This window comes from Perissodus microlepis, chromosome 23 (genome assembly GCF_051167445.1).
Source record: "Perissodus microlepis isolate ML-2025 ecotype Zambia chromosome 23, ASM5116744v1, whole genome shotgun sequence".
Classification (NCBI taxonomy): Eukaryota; Metazoa; Chordata; class Actinopteri; order Cichliformes; family Cichlidae; genus Perissodus; species Perissodus microlepis.
In genome coordinates, this window is record NC_140482.1 from 42,015,356 (window position 1) to 42,036,807 (window position 21,452).

Genomic DNA, 21,452 nt, shown 5'->3' on the forward strand with positions numbered 1-21,452 from the left:
AAAGTGATCTTTTCTTATCTATCTGTCTGTCTAAAGGGCATGTTGGGAAAATATAGTGAATAGTGGGTAAGATACTGACACAACACACCGTGTTTTCTTTTGGTGGCTATCTCTCATTTTAGAAGAAAACCCTAAATTTAATCTAAATATCAGCTCTATTCATTTATGTTACAGAAAATAGTGCGTTTATTTGTATTTCCTATGTTTTTGTTTTTTTCCCCGATGGGCTAATTAACAGTTTATTAATAAAATAAAAGGCAGAGAATTTGAAAATAATTTGCTGCAGCTGTAAAACTGGTCTGGGTTAGTGTGTTCCTATTATTTTGTCCACAGACTCTTCGCTCTGCTTCATCAGATTTTATTCCACATTAATTATATATTTTTTAATTATTTCCCTGTGCTGTGTCTGCTTTTGTAATAAAAACGTGTTGCTATGCGAGGACGGCGAGCGCAGTGAGCAGCGCAGTGTCACAGAGCGCTCCGTTCCGGGTTTTCCCGCAGACCCTGCGTGGCCCAGCTGAGGTGACTGGCAGGACTTGTTTACTGGTGGGGAGGCTCGCAGAAAGAGAGACGGAAAGAGGGGGAACCTGAGGGAGAGCGATCGCTAAACGGGAATCCAAGTTTTTACACTTGACCCGTCTTTTTAAGTCTTTTTTACGTTTCGTTACCTCATCGGTTTTTTCTCCTCTCCTTTTCTTCTGGGCTGGCGGACTCGGACTGTTCACTTTAAGCGTGCTTTTGATTTTATTCTGATTTTGAACTCTCATCGCCGACACCGAAACCTCGTTTGTTTTGGATTAGCTAGCTAACGTTAGCCGTTTAGCCCCCTCCAGCTAACGTTAATCTGAGGGAAGAAACGGGCGGCGTGGTGTGGCGACTTTCCTCACCTCACGGCGGCAGCGTGCACGGTGAATGCGGGCATTGTTGTTGTTATTTTCTGGCTTCTTTTACTCCTCGCGGGGAATGTGAGAGCAAAGTGACGTTTTTTCAAACCTTTCCAAGTTAGTTTTTTCCCCTCTCCGCCGTTTTGTCGTTTTTACGGGCTTGCGGTGGTCAGCGGGGGTGAAGGAGTTCAGAGGAAGGTCGAAGCGAGGAAAGCTGCACGTTTTTCCTGCCGGAGTTTCCTGGGATGTGCTCCCTGCTCAAAGAAAAGGGAGACGAGCTTGTGTGAAGACACCAGGACGCAGGAGGTGATATAAAGACTTCTGAAAGAAAACGAGAGCTCAAAGGCTGCCTGTGTTTTTTGGGGGGTGCTATTCATAACTCCAGCCCGTGTCTGCGTGAGGAAAACACAGCGTTTTGTTTTTGAAATACCTCCCGGGGTCCTCCCTCACTGGAGCAGCACATTACAGGGAAATGAGCCCGGGGCCAGCGGACCTTCGTAGGGGATCTCCAAACTAGCTCTGTCTGTGTGTGGGATATTATTATTATTAATAATAATAATAGCGATTTCCCCCCTTGATTTAGCGGGGCACCAAATCAAACAGATGAACGTGGACTGTCGACTTCACTTCTGGAAAATGAAATTTTTTACTCGCACATGTGTCGCCAGAACCCAGGATCACGTTATTTAGTGTCTCACGCACATAACAAATTTGGCACAGAAGACAATTATCAATTTATAACCCCCCTGACAGGGGGAGGAAACCTCAAATCGGCTGGCTTTATTGGACCTTTTTAAGTTTTTAGCAATTTCTTAGTTCACTTTAAACATTTCTCCCTGAAGATTGGAAGTTTTTTTGTTTTTTTGAACGACTTCAAGAAGAGAGTACAACTTATCCTCCAGCCAAAATGAGGCGGCTGACGCTTAAACTGCGAGCACAGATGGTGTTGTTTATCATGTGTACCTGCATTATATGCCAGTGTGGACTAATAAAAGGAGAAAGTGAGTATTATTTCATTTTTAATGACTTCTTATAACTTATGACTTCACGTGAGTGTGAAGTGTGTGTTCGCGGGAAATGACTCTGTCCTAAGCGCAGATGTTTGCATTATAACATGAACAATAGTGTGTTTTTCTTGAACCTTGCAGTCACTGCTGGAGGGGCATATTCTTCTTTGTATCAATCAGCGTGATAATGTGAGTCACGGGACTGTTGCTTTCATTTTGGCGCATGCTCAGATTCTCCTCCAGGTCTAATTAAGGGGCTCGTAATTTCAGCTTTGTGCGTGTGGCTGATAACTTGGCGCACAAATATTAATTATCGGCTAATAAACCCCGCCCCTCTCGTGCCGGCTCTTAAAGCTACATATTTTAGCGGCCCGCGCTAAATGCGCCACCCGAGGGTCAGATTAGTGGCTGTCACTGGACGAGGGTGGTCCGCGGCAGCGAGTCTAAACTGGGGGCGGCAGGATTGGCCCTGCGAGGCTTGCTAGGCCTCTCACGCGCACACGCAGCCTGAATGTAAACAAATTAGCCGCTGAGAAGTGTCTGCATAGGTGGCGGGACAGCCTCCATCTGCCTTCCGCTCCAGATCTTCCTCCCCAGAGTCTGCGCCTCGGTTTTATTTCTTTTTATCAATGAATTAGCGCGGAGGGTGATTACGGCTATACAGATGTGCATTGCCACAGAATAATCACGATCCAGCTGTGCGCTGTTTTGTTTTCAGCTGGTGCTTTAACACAGGGACACAGTGCACCATACTTGAGCCCACATTTCATGGGCCGAATGAAGTTAACGAGCACTGTTACCCACGCTGGTATTTCTTATTTGTGTTATTTCTTATTTTTTAAGGGTGATCTCAGTGAAATGAGAATTGCAGGGCCAGCTCTGAGGCCGGCATTAGATGATACATTTCACTGTCTAACAGGTCACTTGTGTCTTATATCTCAAATTAAATGAATGAACGAGTCGTTGTGAAACAAACAAAGTCTGGAGCGGCTCTGAAATCAATTATTGAACATTTTGCGTGTTTGTCAGCGGTTTAACCTTTGGCCCACATTAATCCTTGTGAGATTTGTGTTCAGTGATTTTTGGACGATGTGTTGCCCAAGCCTGAGTGTTATGTAAATGTGTGGGCACCCATTCATAAAGTGGAACCTGTTGTTTTTCTTTTTGTCAGCAATGGTGGGACTCTCCAAGCTTCAGGTTGTGTTGCTTAAAATGGCTCCCGGCGGCCAGGTTCAAAGGAAACGATCTGGCTACTTTACACAGGTCATGTATGCAGACAGAACAGAGGCCCCTGAAAGGGGGTCTTATGAGACGGGCTGCTGGTACCCCCTCCTTCCTGGTCTTTTTTATTTTTTTTCCCCTCTCTCGCCATCTCTCTCTCAGGGAATGGGGTACATGTCATTGGCTGTGAGGACTCTGGGAAGTGACCATATTTGGCACTTTTGAGATGTTTACGCCAAAAAAAGGGGGTGGGGTCGGGGCAACAACCAAAATACTTTGAATATTTCATTCTGGATCCACACGCTGCCTGATACCTCCATCTCAGACACAAGAACGAGAAGAAGCTGTCCTGATAAATAACCCACGCCGTAGCTGACTGCACCTCAGAAAACATGTAACAAATCAGCTTTCACAGGCTGTTATTTGATTGTGATTGGCCCATTTGTCACAGTTAATCAGGGAAGGTTGTTCAGATGTTGCTGCTGAGCTGTCTCCTGGTCTGACTTGTGAAAAACAAGTTGTGCAACTGCCCACTTCTGGCTCCCGTCAGGCACGGCTGTGCTGCTTGTGAGCATGCATGAATATACATACGTGCACGTCTGTATTTCTTTAACCAGCGTGGTCGCACAGATTGGCTCTTCCCCTCTTGCGGTCTCAATCAAATCTCCAGAGCGGTGTCATTTATTCAGGAGGAGCGGTTGAAGAGTTGCTCTGACAGCTCAGCTAATGGAGAACCGTGTGCTGTTGTAAAAATCGAGGCTCGGCCTCCATTTGTCTGCGAGTTTGTCTGTAGCCCCTTTTGGACACTCAGGCACTCTTCAGTGAAGTGCACATTGGCATTTTCCGACAATGCTGTGCACGTTGTGGAATGTCTTTGAAGTGGCCCACCATGTAGGTGTGTGTGTGTGTTTCACTACGAGTATGTGCCCCAGCCGCCCTTTGCTGTCTGCAGGATCTCATTTTTCAGCTACTGACCAGCCTACTTCCGAGCAATGTATGTCTTCTATTTATATTTATTTGTGTGTGTGTGTGTGTGTGTGTGTGCGTTGATGAGAACACTGTATTAGGCTTCATCCACATGTTTATGGGTGTTTCTTTTCATTTTTAAATGGGCAGTTTGTTTTGACAAAAGCCTGAGTTGGCGTGTTTTCACGCTCGGAGGTCGTTTCCTCTGGTCCGCATCAGTTAATAAGTGAAACTTGTGGCTTTTTTCCTGACGCAGAAAAATCCAAGTGAACCCAAATGCATCACTACGTCACCACACGAGAACGTTCAGTTTGCGTGTCTGAGGCGGGAGCAACATGGATAATTTCCATTCATTTCACGGCTGGTTGCAAACCTGTTAAAAGTACCTTCATCCTTATGAAATGTTATTTCTCCTCAAACCTGCAGCGTAAACCTGCTCGTCGGTTCGGATTGAGGTCGGTTCACGTTGGTAAACAGCCGCTGCTGAGACCACGTCCTCCACAGGGTCTCAGTATGGTTGTTTGGTCGGCACCCGGGTGCGATTACTGCTTTCACATCTTTACGAGTGAAAAGAAAGAAGAGTTTGATTTTAAGGGACTAAACACCGCAGGTGTGTGGACGTCCTCGGACTTCTGGATAAGAAAGAAGAGGAAATCTTCACGTCTGAGGTGGTCAGACAGAAGTGTAAACACAGAAAGCTGTATGTACAGGCTAATTTAGCATTAGCATTCACCTGCACTTCACCATAGCTTGCTGCTGGAACAGCCTGTGCTGCCTGTTTCATTGGCAACACACAGAATCTTTAAGGCTTTCATATCGCGGCCCGACGTTGCTTGCAAGTTGCTGCCGTTCATTTCGCACGGTTCCTCGTTCACAGAGGCAGTGGACAATCGGGGTCATGAACTGAGCCTCCACCGGCTGTGTACTGGGTCCTGAGTGTTGGCCAGGAAGGCGATATGTACTGCTACAGGAAATTAACTGTTGGGGTGCCTTTGCTAAGTGCTTCCTCCTTTGCTCTTATCTTTCCAAGTATCCCTTTCAACTTCTCCTAACTTGCCACTGTGTGCATGTTCCCGGCAGTTTTTATCAACAGCAGAACAAGTGGGGGATGGAAAACACGAGCCGACTCTTCTGACTCCCACAAATTCACAGCTTGATGAGCCAGCAAGTAAATGCATTTCTGCAGCACATCATTACTGTGCTAACATGTCTGATTTACTTTTCAAATGCAATAAACATAAAGCCTGATTGGCACTACATACCTGCAGCTGTCTGAGGCTATGGTTGGTAGCCTCAGACACCTGCAGGTAGTAGGTGGTCAGAGGTGGAGTGCCCACTCTGAGTTGGGACCGAGTTGCTACCTCGATTAGAGAAGTTTAGGAGAATTTTAGGGTGTTGCTCACGAGAGAGGGGAGAGCTGAGCGTGAAATCAAGGCTGTCGCTTTACCTGTCGAGCTACGTTCCCACTGTCACCTGTGGTCACGAGGGTGGGTGGGTAGTAACTGAAAGGAGGAGCTTGCTGATATGAACAGTGGGAATGAGTTTCCTCTGACAGGTGTCTCTCCCAGAGAGAGGCCTGTAAAATCTGTGTGAATATTTCATGCGTAAAAAGACTCCCCTGTCTGTAATGCAGGTGTTGCACATCTGAATAAACAGATCTGACCAATCAGATCACTGGATTTGGCAACAAGTGCACTCGTACCTCGTACCACTGGTATCCGATACCGATACCAGTGTTGATATCGATACAGTCGATGGGTTTCAGTCTTCAGCCAAAGTCCTCCCAAAGCAGAGCAGCAGATTTTATTGGATGTTAAACACTGAAAATAACATAACGGCTGCTGTGGTGTGTTTAACAAAACTGTATTAGTGTCCACACTAAAAACAGGTTGCTTTTAAAGATGCTGTCTCCAAACAGAACAAAGCATGAAAGTATTTGGTAAATGAGTCTTAGGCGGACTTTCTGAATGATTTTACGCTCACTGTGACTTCAGGGACGATAGCTCACCACACTGATTTCCTGGGAATTTGCTCAGAAGTGCCAGATGTCAGAAAAATCATCCCTAATCTTAATTTTAGCCAGTCGTAACATGCTAGGAGGCAAATGTTGCTGCTGCTCCCGCTGCTGTCACCTTGCAAAATAAGCAAACAGTCAAAACACGTTGATCCCGACATAAACCTTTCATTATGAAGAGAAAACCACGCTGTAACATCTAACGGCCGTCGGCGTGATCAGGTGACGTGTTTCCAGCCCATCACAGGCTGCCAGCTCCGTGATAGGTTGTTGTTTTTAAACACAAAGCCTAGCCATGCCCTCCTCCCTGACTCCCATTCCTAGATAGAGGAGTGTGACCGTTTATGTAAACCCCTGCTCACTGCACAGAAATGTGGTCTAGCTGAGAGGGGAGGGATGGGGTCACACCCACACACACATGAACACGCAGAGCGCCGTTACGCCATGCTGCAACAATCTGATTTGATAGTCCTTGTTGCTGTTTGGATCTGCCCTATTTTAACCGTTGGGGACTTCACACTGTAAACTCCAAGCTGAGCCAGTCCCGTAACGCAGGGATCAACAAAGGGATGTTTTGCAGATGAGACAATAAACCGAATAAGGCCGTGCAACTGATTTCTCATTCTTTGGCTTTCAAAAAAAGCGTAGCAGCTTAATTGATCCCAGTTACAGATTTGTACATCTGCAATACTGTTTGGGCCAGTTTATAAAGTACTGGTAACGTCTGCATCAGAGACGACATGAAGCCCAGCAGGAGACGAAGCGTTTATCAAAAATCTTTCCAGTTTGTGACACACGTCTGGATTTACTGTCACGTCCCCGCTTTAGGCCATTGGAGCGATATGGACAGAACATGGAGGCCTGTCATGTGACTGAAAAGTGCCTGTTTGGCGCCCAGTGAGGCTGCTGGCAGTTAATGCAAGCACACAGTCGTGCTGTCAGATCAGTTACTGAGCTGAGGGACCAAATGATAAACGAAGGTGACGAGTGTTGCAGAGAGAAATCAATGGTGGACATTATCTGATTGCCAACAACATTAGCAGCCAATGTTTTTACAGATTTCAGGCAACGAATCACATCTGTGGTCATTTGAATGACAGCTGCATAGACTGTATATAAAAGATGAACAAAGCTTCTGAGTTTGAAAAGAAAAGGCGGGAAAAGACTCTTCTGTTCAACCGTTACAGTTAATATATGACCTCATTAAATGTTTTCCTGCAGTGTGTGTATGGGCCACATTTCTAGTTGAATCCTTTATTAATTCCAGTGTCTGGGTTAAAGTGACACAGATGAACTGTTGCCATATGAGTTTGACATTTCTGGGTGATGTGGATACTTCAGCCTTTTAAATATCATGTGAAACAATCGAAGATGTTAAAAAGTGATGCAGCTTTTCATGTTTCCTCCACGACAGCTCCCTCCATCCCTCCTTCCTCTCCTCCTTTAAACTCGAGCCCCGTCCTTCCCTTCGTTTTCCGTTCAGGGGTAAGCGGGTTCGCCGTCCTGGGCTCGTTTGTTTTCCTTCACACTGCAGATGCACACAGCCTGCAGACCTTTCTTCCACGCATGCACACACCTGCTCTGCGCTGTGGGAAAGCCTCCTCTTTCAGGCCTCTTAAAGGTGTGAACAGCATCCATTTGACGCCTCTCTTTTTATTTGCTTTCTCTTATTAACCCCGCCTGCTCCAGCTGGGTCTAAGTGATGCTTAACGTGTTCACCTGCAGGTTGTGCGCCGCATCACGTGGCCCTCCTAAGATGATGTTGTTTGCTGCGTTGTGGCTACGTGTGTCTGCACATGTTTGAGTGTCCTTTTTACGAGAGCTCACGCGTACACGTTTAGTGTTCGCCGACTCCGTGTGCCGGGTTGGGGTCTCTGTTTTTGTCCTGATCAAGTAGCATGAGATGCGTTGCTATGGTGACAGCACTAGCTGTGCTGGCAGTAAGTGACAGAGCCCTCCAGACCCAGCCTCTTCCTGTCTAAAGACACGTCTAGCCCCACTGCACTGAACCCGGTTATACATTTTAATGTGTGATTGTGGAGACTGATGATTTAAGGTGCCAGCCGTGGCTTTTCCCCCTCTTCTAACCCAAGGTAGATGTCTACCATAAGCAACCTAATCGTTTGTGATTGTTTTATATTTAAAAGCACTTGAAGTGTGAGCATCTTGTCTCCTTCCACAACCAGCCCTGTACTGATCGGGCCCTAACTCGCCCACGGTCTGTCAATAACAGCACCTTAAAGCTAAATTCTGTCTCAGGCTTGCTGCAGTAAAAGAAGTGATGCAATTGATTAATAATCCTGTGATAAATGCAGACTGTGATTCACTCTTCAGTTTTGCATGATCACAAACACCCACAGGAGTCCTGCTTAAAGACTGCGGTTCCTCAGCTGCAGCAGATCTTCTTTGATAACGTTCTGTACCGCAGCGGCCACGGACGGACACTGTTGTCACGGACCGGCCGTTAAGGTGTTGTGGATAAATACAACAAAACAAAATGATACGGCCGAGACAAAAACTTTGGCATTTTGTAAATATAATAATAAATGAGAATTCACTGTGTAAGTTTATTAGCAGCGTCCCCTCTCTGGTTGCTATGGTAACAGGTAAATATTTCTTTCAAAATAAGACGCACAACTACAACACGGGAAAGACCCAGAGAAACAGAGTTAACGATAAAAACCCTGAAAACCGTAAATTTAACACCGAAGGCTCAATTCTCGCGGCCCGGCACCAAACGACTCACGCACTGGCCCGCGGCCCGGGGGTTGGGCACCGCTGCTGCAGTGCGCAGCCACTTCTCTGCAGCAGCGTTACAACAGCTGGAAACAGAGGTGGAGACTACCACCTGCACCACCTGCACCACCTCCAGCAGAGGAGGTCACAGCCATTTTCCAGATGGACCTTTTCGACCAAAGGTTCTCTTTGTCATGTTGGCTGAAGCTGAACTGATCAGTGAGCGAGTTTGTGCTTTTATGGTGGAAATCAAAAGAACATGCTGGGTTTATAACACAATGCAGGGCAACAGCTGTTTGATCTTGATTGTCTGGATGAATTGATTACATCCCCTCCTCTGTTCGCTCCACCTCTGCACCACTTCATGAAGCCAAAGTCAGAATCTGGCCTCGCTTCACAAGACTACCGGCTGAACCGTGAACTGTTTCTGCGTTTTAGGAGTGTCGATGATTTCATTGGGTAACAGGTGACCTTCAGGCAGTCACACGTGCAGTGTGTAATACCTAACACCAGAATACGTTTGCTCGGGACGTTTTTGTTAAATCTGGAGAACATTTACAGCTAATCAGTTGAGCCTCCTCAGATTTGTTCTGGATCAAACGACCAACCGTGGGGAGTGTATAGATACATGACTCACAGCTGCTGAGCTACAGACATAAGTGAGTCATGACTCTCGACCTGTAGAAACCGATATTGTCAGAGGATTTAAGGGAAACTGACGAGAGTTATTAGAAAACAGCTGTAGGTTCAGCCCTGCTGATGCTGGGCTGTAGAAAAGAAAAGAAAATGAGATCCTTAATTGAACGTGCAGACAGGCTGCAGTTTAGCTGAACTGAATGTGCAAAAACAACTGAAGCGGTCCTTTTATTGCACACGTAATTTGCTTATCCTGGCTCACTTTTATTTAAACCATAGTGTGCAGTCTGGGTGAAAATGCCTTGTTGATGTCAGAGATCAGAGATGACCTGATACTGTAGAAGAGCATCTCTGAACTCGCAGCACCGTTCAGCCTTGGAGCAGGTCGGCTACAGCAGCAGAAGACCACAGCAGGTAGCACTCTGTCAGCCAAGAACATGAGATTGTTTGATTCATATAGGCTCACTGATCTGATGAGTCTGTTTTTGCGGCTGCAGTTGGCTGGTAGGGTCTCAATTTGGCATAACGAGAAGGAAGCGTGCGTCCATGCTGCCTTGCAGCCACGATTCGGGCTGATGGTTGTTATGTGTTGGAACGGACATTCATTTATGCCCACAGTGTACCAACCTCCAAGGTCTGGTACTACCAAGGAGTATCTAATAAAAGTGTCTGCAGAGTGTGTGACAGTGATGTACGTGAAACACTGTCGGCGCCGAATTTGTTTCAGTCTTTTCTTTTTTGGCTGCACTCTTCTTTTATCCAGAGCATCAGAAACTTTCTTGCTTGCTCGGCCTGCATGTTCTTTTTTTTTTTTTTTTTTTAAACCTTTATTTAACCAGGAAAAGTCCCATTGAGATTAAAAACCTCTTTTTCAAGGGAGTCCTGGCCAAGAGGCGACAACATGTTAAAATTACAAAGTTACATACATATTATAAATAACAATTACATTTTAAAAACATTTTTCTCTGGCTCTCTCAATCTGGACTTAAAAGCATTTAATGAAATAAGATCTGCTATCTTCCAGTCTTTTTGCATCATGTTCCATGTGAAAGGGGCAGCATAAATAAAAGCCCTCTTTCCCAGTTCAGTTCTGACAAATGGAACATTGAGCAAGAAAAGATCGCTTGAACGCAGGCTGTAAGAAACAGTACTTCTCCGTGTGAGCAGATCCAGGGCTCGCAAAATCGCTAGCCCGACGTCCCGGGGCTAGCGATTTTTCCAGTCGGGCTACCAAAATCTATCTCTGCCCTGCCCGTCGGGCTATCGTAGGAAGGGAAAATATATGTCAATGCTTTTGCATTCTTTCGGAAATTTCGTTTGAATTTGCTTGTTTTTTGCTTTCACTTTGCAATCGCAGGAACTGTGTATAGAGAGCGACAGCACTGATTGGTGAGTGACGATAATTTGCGCACCAATTCCTCTGACGTCGTCTTATCAATCGTTAGCTTACTACGCAAACATGACAAGTGAAATCTCCCGCAGCTTAAACATGTGAGAGGTTGATCGCGCAGAGAATCGCTGAGCGTTAAGTGAGTGCCTGTGTAAAAGCAGCAGGATATATATTTTAGTTCTGCTGAGTCAAATAAGACAGGTCAGGGTGAAGAAGTGACAGCCAAAGAAAAGCTTACCACAAAACGGAAAAGTTATGACAAATCAGACTATAAGGCAAAAAGAAAGTGCAGCTTTATGGTTTCATGGACAAAAGAATTTCTGTGGCTGCAATATGACGAGCTAAATAACCAGGGCTGCACATAAGTGGTCCGCAGGTGCGCATTCGCTGTCAAAATAAAAAAAGGCGCACAAGATAAGAAGTTGCAACGCGTGTTTGCGTACATAAGATTTTCTGGAGGAGGACAGACATTTGTTTAGAACTCTTAAAGATGTCGAAGAAGCTCCTTTAAGCAATTACTTTGGTTTTCCTCCACCTCCAAAGAAATGTCAGAAGGAGTCCGAACCACAAAAGAAGCGCGTATTCTCGGAAAAGTGTTTGCAGGAGGTGAGCTGGCTTCAAACAAATGATGAACGCACAGAGATGTGGTGCAGAATGTGCTGTGAAAATCCCACTCTAGCGGACAAAAACACTGCCTTTTATATGGACGCAAACGCGCGTTGCAACTTCTTATCTGGTGCGCGTCTTTTATTTTGACAGCGAATGCGCACATGCGGACCACTTATGTGCACCCGTGTAAATAACATAATGTTCTGCCGGGTGTGTTGTTGGTTTTCCCTCGATTTCTGAGTCGACAAGCCTTTGTTACTGGGACCAGTAATTTTAAGAAAGACCCCCATTAGAACCCATGAGAAATGCAAGAAATGCATTATTGCTCAGTCTGCAATATCTTTCCCAGAACAAACACCAATTGCAAATAACATACTAAAAATAAACCTGAAAAATCAGTTTAAAACAGCTACTATGTTGCAAAGAGTGAACTACCACTGGCAAAATTTAGCAGTCTTTGCAAACTTCAAAAAGCAAACGGCCTCGATCTTGGTTCCACTTGCCTCTTAACCGTGACTTCAGTGGAAATTTCAAATTCAGGATCTGACACAGACTGATTCATGTCCTACACAGTTCTTACAAGTTCATAGAAATTTCTGTTCAATTAGAACCAAGTATTTGAGTTGATGATTGTAATTTTTATACAATGTTGTAATTTGTGTTTCAACAATTTTTTGATTAATGTTTTGTTTCCGTTACAATATTATACTTTAATGTATAATATTGTAACAGAAACAAAACAGGAAACAAAACATCAATCAAAAAATTGCTCTCTTTTTTTATTCGGGCTGCTTAAATTTATTTTGGGCTACCAAAAACTGAAGAGTCCCTGCCCGAAGGGCTACCAGGGATTTTGAAATTTTGCGAGCCCTGAGATCGCAAATGTAGGTGGGCATTTGTCCAAGCAGGGCCTTATAAATAAAGATGCACCAGTGAACAAACCTCCTGGAGGACAACGAAGGCCATCCCACTCGAGCGTACAGATCACTACAATGGGTCAAGGCCCTACAGTTTGTAATAAACCGTAAAGAGGCATGATATACTGAGTCAATCTTATGAAGACACTGGGCGGAAGCATTCATGTACAGCAGATCACCATAATCTAAAACAGATAAAAATGTGGCATTTACAAGACGCTTTTTTGTCTCAAAAGAAAAGCAAAATTTGTTTCGAAAGAAAAATCCCAATTTTAGTTTGAGTTTTTTCACAAGATTGTCTATGTGAGATTTAAAGGTCAAAGAATCATCAATTAAAAAGCCAAGATATTTATACGTATGCACCACTTCTATGAGGTTTCCCTCAAGAGAAGGTTACCCTTAAAGCGGTAACCTTCAGCTCTCATTGCTTCCTCATGTTAAACACACCCCTGCTAGTGTGTCAGCGTGGAGGTGAGTCCACGGGCCCCAGATTTACAACTCTGCTCCTTCATGCTGAATAAGCCAATCGGAGCAGACTTTTATTTCTAAGTCTCGCGCTTAAGCTTTAACATTGATTAGTTGGGCCTGCGGAGCAAACCCGGCGGCGTCTCCCTCATCGAAACTGTCACAGCACGACTGCACAAACCGACCCGTGGACGGGCGTTATTTCCCTGTAGAGACGAGGTCCAGTCAGACCGAAAGGAACGAAAGGAATTCAGATTTTTGGTGTGAATAAATTAAATCTGGTTAGTACAGAGGGCCACACAGTCTCCCCCCGTAAACAGCACGGAGTAAAAGGAGCGGCTGAGAGGAGCTGAGGCTGTAGACGGGCCAGAGGCCGATGCCAAGACGCTGTGAAAGGGGACATAGAGATGGAGTGCCTGCGACCAGTTTATGAGGCCGCATCAAGCGTTCCTAATTCCGTTATAGTTAAAGGAGGCCATATTGAATTATGCCTCGCTGTTAAATGACAGCGTAATGAATGGAAGTCGTTTTACAATACCGCCGTGGCCACAGACGCTCCACTCCAGGGGCCTGTCTGTCAGAGGCTAGGTAACAGCCAGTGATTTGTTGGCTGGTTGGGCTGTTTGAACATTAACATGATGTCAGTATTAAATCCCAGAAATATATATATAGCACGCTCGTAGATGTTCCGTATGGAAAAACAAACAGGACGAGGGGATATTTCTGATAAATGAAAAGTTTATTGATCACACCGCTGCTCAGTGTGTACCGATATGAACGTGACGTTTAAAGGTGGGAGGCTGGGTTTCTGCAGATTGGCGGCGTGTTTGCGCTTCGGTAAATGGAAGGAGGCACCAAGACTGCGGGCACAGGCCCGAGCAATGGAAAAGGGGGAGGGAGGGAGAGATATGGAAAGAAGTGAAGGAGGGAGGCAAGGATGTGTGTCTGCATATTTGTGCAAATGTCCGTGTGCTTCAAGGTTTTCCTGCAGCAGCCAGTGAGAGCTGGTGGTCCTACGGTGCAGACAAACGGACCATTACACGGACGCCGGCCGCTCTGCTCGCCGTCCCTCCGGCCTCTGCTTTCTACCGTTTTCCGTCCGTGTTTATCGACCCTTCGGACATCAAATCTGATGTCTTGGTAGTCGTTGCGCTCTCCGTCTTCTGTCTGCTTCTTTCCTTTCGTCCTTCCGTTCCCACGTCCTGCGTTTTAACTTGACTCGTCCCCCCTCATAGTTTCAGCCACACACACACACACACACACACCCGTTACGCGAGCAGCTGGAGTTTCATTTCAGTGCAGTTAGAGTCAAATCATTTCTTCCCCTCTCTGTGTCTGTGTGTTGCTTTTTGCCTTTCCCCCGCCTGCTCTTTGCTTGGAACAAATGCTGGATTCAGCTGGAGCTTGGAGTTGGCAGACAAGCAGCAATCCAGTCAAATCGATAGGATTTGCCATGCCTGGGATGAGCTTACTCATCCATTCACCACACGGGGAATACCTCAGCTAAAACCCCTAAACTGTCAGAGCCGGACATTAGAAGCTCAGCGTGTAGAAGAGCCATTTCCACGCTGAGCTACGGCGCGGGCAGCTGTGTAATCACAGCTATTGCATTGTCTTTCTTTTTTGTTTCCTAATGCTGAAGCATAAACAGTGCTTAATGAAGGAGTTTAGTGTTGGAAATGTCTCATCACAACCTTTTTTTCAGCTGCTGAGGCAGCAGACGGGTCGAAGAAGAAAGAGAGAGAGGGAGCCGTACGGGGATAGAAGGAGCAGATTTGGCAGGGCCACCAGGCAGGCGTAGCTCCTCCAGCCTCATGTGTAGCTCTGGTTTGTGGGTCAAAGCGTTGGTGGGGCTGGTGGGGCCGAGCCCTGCAGCTGCTGCCGTTGTGGCTGCAAGTCAAACAGGGTAACTGAGCCCCGGCTGCCTCCCTCTCAGGCCGAGGCTCACCGCACTAAGACGCTGAGCTCGCTAACGTAGGAAGATGAAAAGGATCATCAGATGTTTCTTGCATTACTCAGTCTGTGTGTGTGTGTCTGTGTGTGTTGTGTGTTGTCTGTGTCTTCAGCTGAGGCCGGCCTGCAGTTGATTACCTGCTCCCGTTCCACAGTCGGTCCTGCGTCGGCTCCAAAATGCTTTGACTATGTCAGGATTGCCCACGATGCTTTTTATATGTTGCAGTGTCACCTGGTGTGGTCGACTTTCAACTGACTGCAGATCCATGTGATTGTATGTGGCTGTTAACGTGTGCTCGCAGGTGCAGTTTGCTTTTTAGTGCGATGTAAAACTGAACGTTTTGGAAAAAGCTGCGCACACGGGCAGAAACGTTTGTTTCTTTGACACGGTAGCAACAGGACGGGATTCACTCTCACGTGTGGCTGATTTCACGCAGTCGCCGCTGGTTTTGAAAACGGCGGCTCGCCGTCACACAGCACCTCGCTTCTTTGTCTCCCTCTGTCTGCGCCTCTTCGCCCGCTCTCCTTTTTTCCTTCTCTACTCTTTGCCAGTGCTGGAAGGTAAAAGGGAAGGAGGCGAGCCAGAGTCACCAGTGCGATCTGATTTGGGCCTCTTCTGTTGGCAGACCATCTGACAGCGCAGGGCAGCGCATGTTGCTCTTTTCCACCCGCTTCAATCTGCCACAGCCTGGCCCCGCGCCACAGCTGTAACGGGACCCAGCGTTGTGTATAAATAGGCCGACTCCTTTCTGCCATGTTCCTCAATGGGAAGCTGAGGCAATAGAGGAACAGGTGCTCCAACCCACACACTGCCTCCACCCTGCCCTCCCCCTCGCTCCACCTTTATCTGATGTCCTCGGCTGTCTTGAGTACAGGACGGTCTCCGTGCACGCGTTAGCTCCGCTTTCTCGTTTCGTTCCCACTTTTTCTTAATAGAAAATAGATTTGAATATTTTTCTGTGTGTGTTTTTGTTATTGGTGGCTCTGAGCCTATTTCCACTATTCAAATGCCCCCCTCCCTCCCTGGCTCACGTACTGTTATTCTGGTCCTCAGTTCTCTTTGTTTTGGAGGTACATGTTGGTACACGCTAATCAAAATGCCTTTCATGCAATTTCTCGGCATCGTTTTTCACTGTGAAGCCACAGCTTGGCAGTGGGCGCACGGGGAGCTGGCTTTACTTCTCAGGACTTTCCACAGTTGTATTAACAAACAAACGCATTTTTCCACTGGCAGTCCACTTGGCACCGCGACCGCACGTTCCCTCCCCTGGGGTTTGTTCAGCAACTGAGCTGCTGACATATCTATAATCAGCAGATCACCTCATCAGGGGCAGCATGTGCCTAAGCTGACAGCGAGAGGAAACTTCTCACAGTCCAGAGTTAGCTGCCACCTGGTTTCATGCTCGACCGATCTGGTTTCACTTTAAGTGCAGGCTGCCCTCCGTCACTCTGGACTCAGGCTGCAGTCCACGGGCGATAGAGGGCAGCCTGCACGCCACCGTGATACGCTTTCATCACCGTTAGCTGCTGCATATTACATTTTCTGCAGGGGGCACAATTCTAAAAATAAGAGAAGAATCTGCCTGAAACCGTAGCTACGCTATAATGCAGGTCGCAGCTGTGAGAGCTCGCCGAATAGCGGCGACGGCAGTTTCTGTCCGAGAGAGCGGGTACACGACCTCGGCTGCACCAGACGTACCCGAGCACGCCGAGCTCACGCCGAGCTGGACAGAGGATGTTGGGCTCGTTCTGCTTCACGTCTGAGGTGAAGAGGCAGTAACGAAACAGAGCAGCGTGCATGTCCCAATTTAGAAGTCGCCTGATCTTTCTCGGGCCCTCAGTTTGAGAACGACTGATTTAGGGTGACAGTTAATCACAGAGCGCACTTTTTCACACTTATTAAAACAGTTCGTGCTGATTTAAAGCTGTCAGAGTTTACTGTGATTCAGCACAGGTCATATGTTATCCTTCATAACTTGCATATTGAGTTATACATTTGGTGTTTAGCTAAAGAAAAATCAGGTTTTTTGTATTGAGGCAGGATTGTGGTGTGTTTGGTGTTAATCCAGGATCAGCATGTTGCTGTGATGTCATAGGTCTGCGATGTAGGTAAAAACGGTGTTTTCTATGTTAATTTATAGAATACAATGAATGTAAATGTATCAAATTAGGTTTGTTGTTAGCCAAACTTGGCTCACTCATCACAGCATTAGCTATTAGCTAGGCTCATGCTAACTGAATAGTCACACGTCATTGGTTGGTTGCGACGTTAATCCTGGACACTAACACCAACATGGGAATATCAGAACCTCTGAAGCTGTTCCTAGATAATCCTCTGCTTCTTCCTGATGCTCCCAAACTATCATTAAAGCAACAGAAACCACCGACTAAACTGCAACAGTTTATTCACTTTGATAAGCCTCATAACTGTTCAAGCAACAAGAGGACTTTTCTGATTCATCCTTTAATCTCCTTTTAAAGGCTCTAACGCACCAACTTCACTTAAAATCCAAGCTTCTCTCTGCTCTTTCTGTTTGTTTGACCCCCCCCCCCCCCCCTCAAATATACCTCCCTCCTCCTCTTCATTCCTGCTGCCAAATTAAGTGTCAAACAGACAAGGCAGGCGGGTGGATGGCCCACATGACTCCTATAGAGGTCTGCAGTGTGGTGCAGAGCATTTCAGCAAGCGCTCTGTTATCTCCCCCCTGTTCATTAGCGGCTGATTGGGTTGTTATTGTAATTATGAGATGCTGTACGTGTATTGAGGGCACCAGGCTGTTCCCTGGTGGGTGGTCCTCTGTGTCTGTGTGGGCTGTAGAGGGATCACGGCCATTGTCCCTCCTGCATTCGTTTTATTGGGTTTTATTTGTTGTGTTCTTTAACACCAGAAGCTGGCGTCCAAATGTTAAATTAAAATGTGGATTTATTGAACCTGTTGAATCCTTTTATTTATACTTTAAATAGAAATAAATATTTAAATATTTTAAAACCTTTGTGATGTTTTTATGTGTTGTAGATGAACTTGGGTAGGGCTCTCGTGCGCGCGTGCGTGCGTGTTAGGGCTGCGTCGACTATCAAAATCGTCGACGACTCGACACGTCGTTTGAAGCTTTGTAAGATCCCAAAAGACGCAGGAATAAGTAGTAGGATTTAAGAGTGTAATAACGGACTGAAACAGGAGATGGCAGCACTGCATGTACAAGGATGCCAGCTGACGTTAAACCCCGAAGAAGAATAGCGCGGCCCAGCTCAGTTTCCAACAATGGCGGCAGCTAGTTAGTTTTAATATTACTCTTATTATTCTTTCTGGGTCACAAAATAAACGTTTATCATATTTTCAGGCGAGAATGTAGCTGTGTAAACCTCAAATATCTGCTCAGTTTATCAAGACACCACATATTTTCAAAAGCGCTCCGACGTTTTCGGAGACGTCTGTTACCCACTAGCTCGATAGCTAGCCGCCACTATGAGATTAAAGTTTTTACACAGCTGAATAAACATCAAGCAGACAGCTGATCATCAGAAGTGTGAGATGCTCGAGAATTTACTCCGGTGTCCTGTTATATTTTAGATAGCAAGGAGTTTATTAAACTTCACCGAAACAATCTGCAAATTTCATTAAAGTTTAATAAATAAGCACATACCTTAAACAATTAAAGCTGTAAGCTAATGATAGTTATATAAGAGCAGATGCTGCTGGTGCAATAAGCTGTACGCTGTACGTCCAATGGATGATGATCTGATTAGTCGACTAATCGCAAAAATAATCGGTGACTAGTCGACTATCAAAATAATCGTTTGTGGCAGCCCTAGTGCGTGTGTGCGTGTGCGCATAGCGGCTCTTCATTCATGCATGTGATCACCAACCGTCCTGTAGGTCTCTTACGTCACTCTGCGTTCCTGTCTGGGCTCAGGTTACCCCCCCCCCCCCTTTCCCTCCCACCGTTTTTCTGCCCCCCCTTCACCCCTTGTTTTTTTTTCCATGCGACCCCCTTTCCTTCTAGCCACGCCCCCTCCTCTCCCTGCTGGCTCACTCCTGGATCTCCTTGCTACCAAACCTGGGAGGAGAAGACTCTACAGACACAGGGGCTCTAACAACCAGCCCTGCTGTTCCTCCCTCTTGTCTCCTCGACCCCCGACGCCCCCCCCCCCCCCAGCATTCACTCCTGTCAGTTGAAAGCAAGACTCCATTTTGCAGTAGAGGCTCTGTGCACGTCCATGTGCTGCTTGCCCTCATGGCCCTCTAACATTTCTTTGTGTCAGTGAAGCTTCTCTAACAGGAAGCATGTCAGCATGCCGGGCGACCAGAAAGGCCTCACTGCCTCTCACGTATTTCTTACCTGCGCTGTTTATAAAGAGAGCCCTCCATGTGTAAAGGGCTCGAGTCCTCTTGGTGTGACTTGAAGATAACTTTGGGCAGGGGTGAGTTGCACCCTGGCCCCTGTGCAGTTGCGTAACAGTTATGTTGTTGTGTTTCACAATAGGTATCCGGTGAGTGCTGCAGGCTGACAGCGAGCGGGTGACCTGTGGGTCTGTTCGATGTGTCCGTGAGATAAGGCAGGAGGGGCAGAGAGAGGTGTAAGGTTGCTGTTATCACTGCGACTTACAGCAACCGCCGCACGGCCGAGGAAGTAGCCTGTTTTGGTGTTTTGCGATGCAGGTTGCGCCGAGGCGTGGTCAAGGCACACCGGTTCGCTGATTGAGTTACTGTTGTTGTTTCAAACTCGAGTGTTATCTGATGAGATGCTTAACAGTTAAAATGGATTTATTGACTACTTTTATGAGTTGTTTTTGGCTGCCGGCTGCAGGCTCGCCGCAGGGGGAAGTACAAAGTTGAGCTGGTGGAGGCTGCGTCCACACAAATGTGGGTACATGTAGCTGCACAGTTTGTGTTGTTCTCTGAGCTTGTTGTGCGTCTTCTCACTGGAAGCAATCTCAGCACTGAGCTAAAGACAGTGAAGGATGTGATTTATAGGTGAAGCACAAATGTGCGTACTGGCCAGTGGATACATGGAGATGAATTATTGAATGTTACAGATTCTATTTTGCTTTTACTTGTTTCTTTTAAAGCTCGACACATGTTCTTTCTCTCCTGCTGCACTGACGTTTGTCTTACTCGAGTCTCGCCTGGAAGGAAGGATATTTTTCTGCAAACAAGCGTAACGCCACTGCAGATATGGCATCAGATACTTTTACTGTTCAGTCTTTATGTTTTCGGAGGAAGGGAAGTGTGTTCCTGTGATTACAAGTCAAAGTTTAACTCGACCTGCCCCTCTCAGCAGCGTGACTCTGTAGTAAATGTGGTTCAGTAGTTTACTGGTTTTATAGGCGGCTCTGTGTTATAAGCAGCCACTTTGTTGATGTGTGATTCTGGTCGTAGGTTGAACCTGAATTATTGACATGTTTTTCATGCTAACCATTAACCAAATGGTGAGTTAATGGATAGCTCACACCTGGGGAAATGGCGTGCTCAGGTGAGAAGTCAGTTTCCAATAAATCTTCCCTATTTTGGGATTCAGGGTTCAGTGTTATTGACGTCTTTTTTTTAAATGGTGTGTGCATGTGCGTGCGTTGTGATGAGGGTTCACGCATTTAGCTGCATGGAGCTCTGAGCCTGATGAGCGACTGGGAGCGGCGTGGTGCGCACAAGCTCGAGCCTGGCTGTGAGGTTCACGTTCTCCTAAAGGAAAAGTCTACATTAACTGAAACATTAACAGAGTGAATAATTAGATGAATTACTACGAGCTTCCTTTATTCTGAGTATGGGGAAGAGTTTTTTGTGCTTTCTTTTTTTTCTGTCACTAAAGTGTTTAAAGGATTTTTTATCGTCTGTCAGACGGCTGCCTTTGAATCAGTCGGTGCTGTTTATGTCCACGACCATCTGTTTTTAGGCCGTGATGGCTGCTGTTATGGCTGATACAGTCCATGCATAGTTAAATCGAGGGAGCAAATTAGGATTTTATGTCTCACAACTACTGAGTTTAATGGGCGTGCTCGTGAAATGTAAATGGGTGTGGCAACAGGGCAGAATCTGCGGTCAGCCGTCGTCCTCTGTGTCGCCGTGTGACCCAGTAAATCACATCTCTTCCACTTTATGCAGCAAGTCTGTTCATGTGAACCAAACACCTGCTCTGGTGGAGAAACATCCACGCTCTGTGCTTATTCCTGGCATTTGTGCTGCAGGCAGTTCAAAGAAACAGGACGTTTAAGGAGAACTGGCTGTGTTTATGAGGCTGGGGTGTAAATATGATGCTATGGATGGCAAAGCTTTCTTTCCAGTAAATGTGTGCGAGCTGGTTTCTGTCGTGTGACAGCTGTTGGTTTGGATCCGCAGGTTTGCAAATGTCAGTGTTGTTGTTTTTGTGGCCGCTTTGCCGACCTGGAGTTCGAAACCTGCTTTGTCACGTCAACACCAGAAATACTGTTTTCATCGTTACACCTGTCTTGCATAATCAGAACGACGAAGTGTTTCTTCCTCCTGTAATTTGCCTTTAATGTGTTATTATGTGGAGCGAGAAACTCTCTGCACTTCTCTCCCAAAGTTACTGTCTGCTGATGAATTGTGCACCAGCTGAAGAGTGGATTGTTTCTGTTAACCTCCTCGTGGCTGCTGCGCTCGATCTAACGTTGCTGTACAATAATACTGCTATAGCC

The 21,452-nt window shown here is 46.2% G+C and overlaps 1 protein-coding gene across 1 annotated transcript in view; it reads left to right on the plus strand.

The window, feature by feature from the left end:
• Positions 1–514: 514 nt before the first annotated feature.
• insrb (insulin receptor b) overlaps positions 515–21,452 on the plus strand; it is an 82,214-nt gene continuing 61,276 nt past the window's right edge. Inside the window, exon 1 of the mRNA XM_084921902.1 lies at positions 515–1,885. Coding sequence (XP_084778028.1) covers positions 1,792–1,885 — 94 coding nt within the window. The 5' untranslated portion in view covers positions 515–1,791. The remainder of the gene's footprint in view (positions 1,886–21,452) is intronic.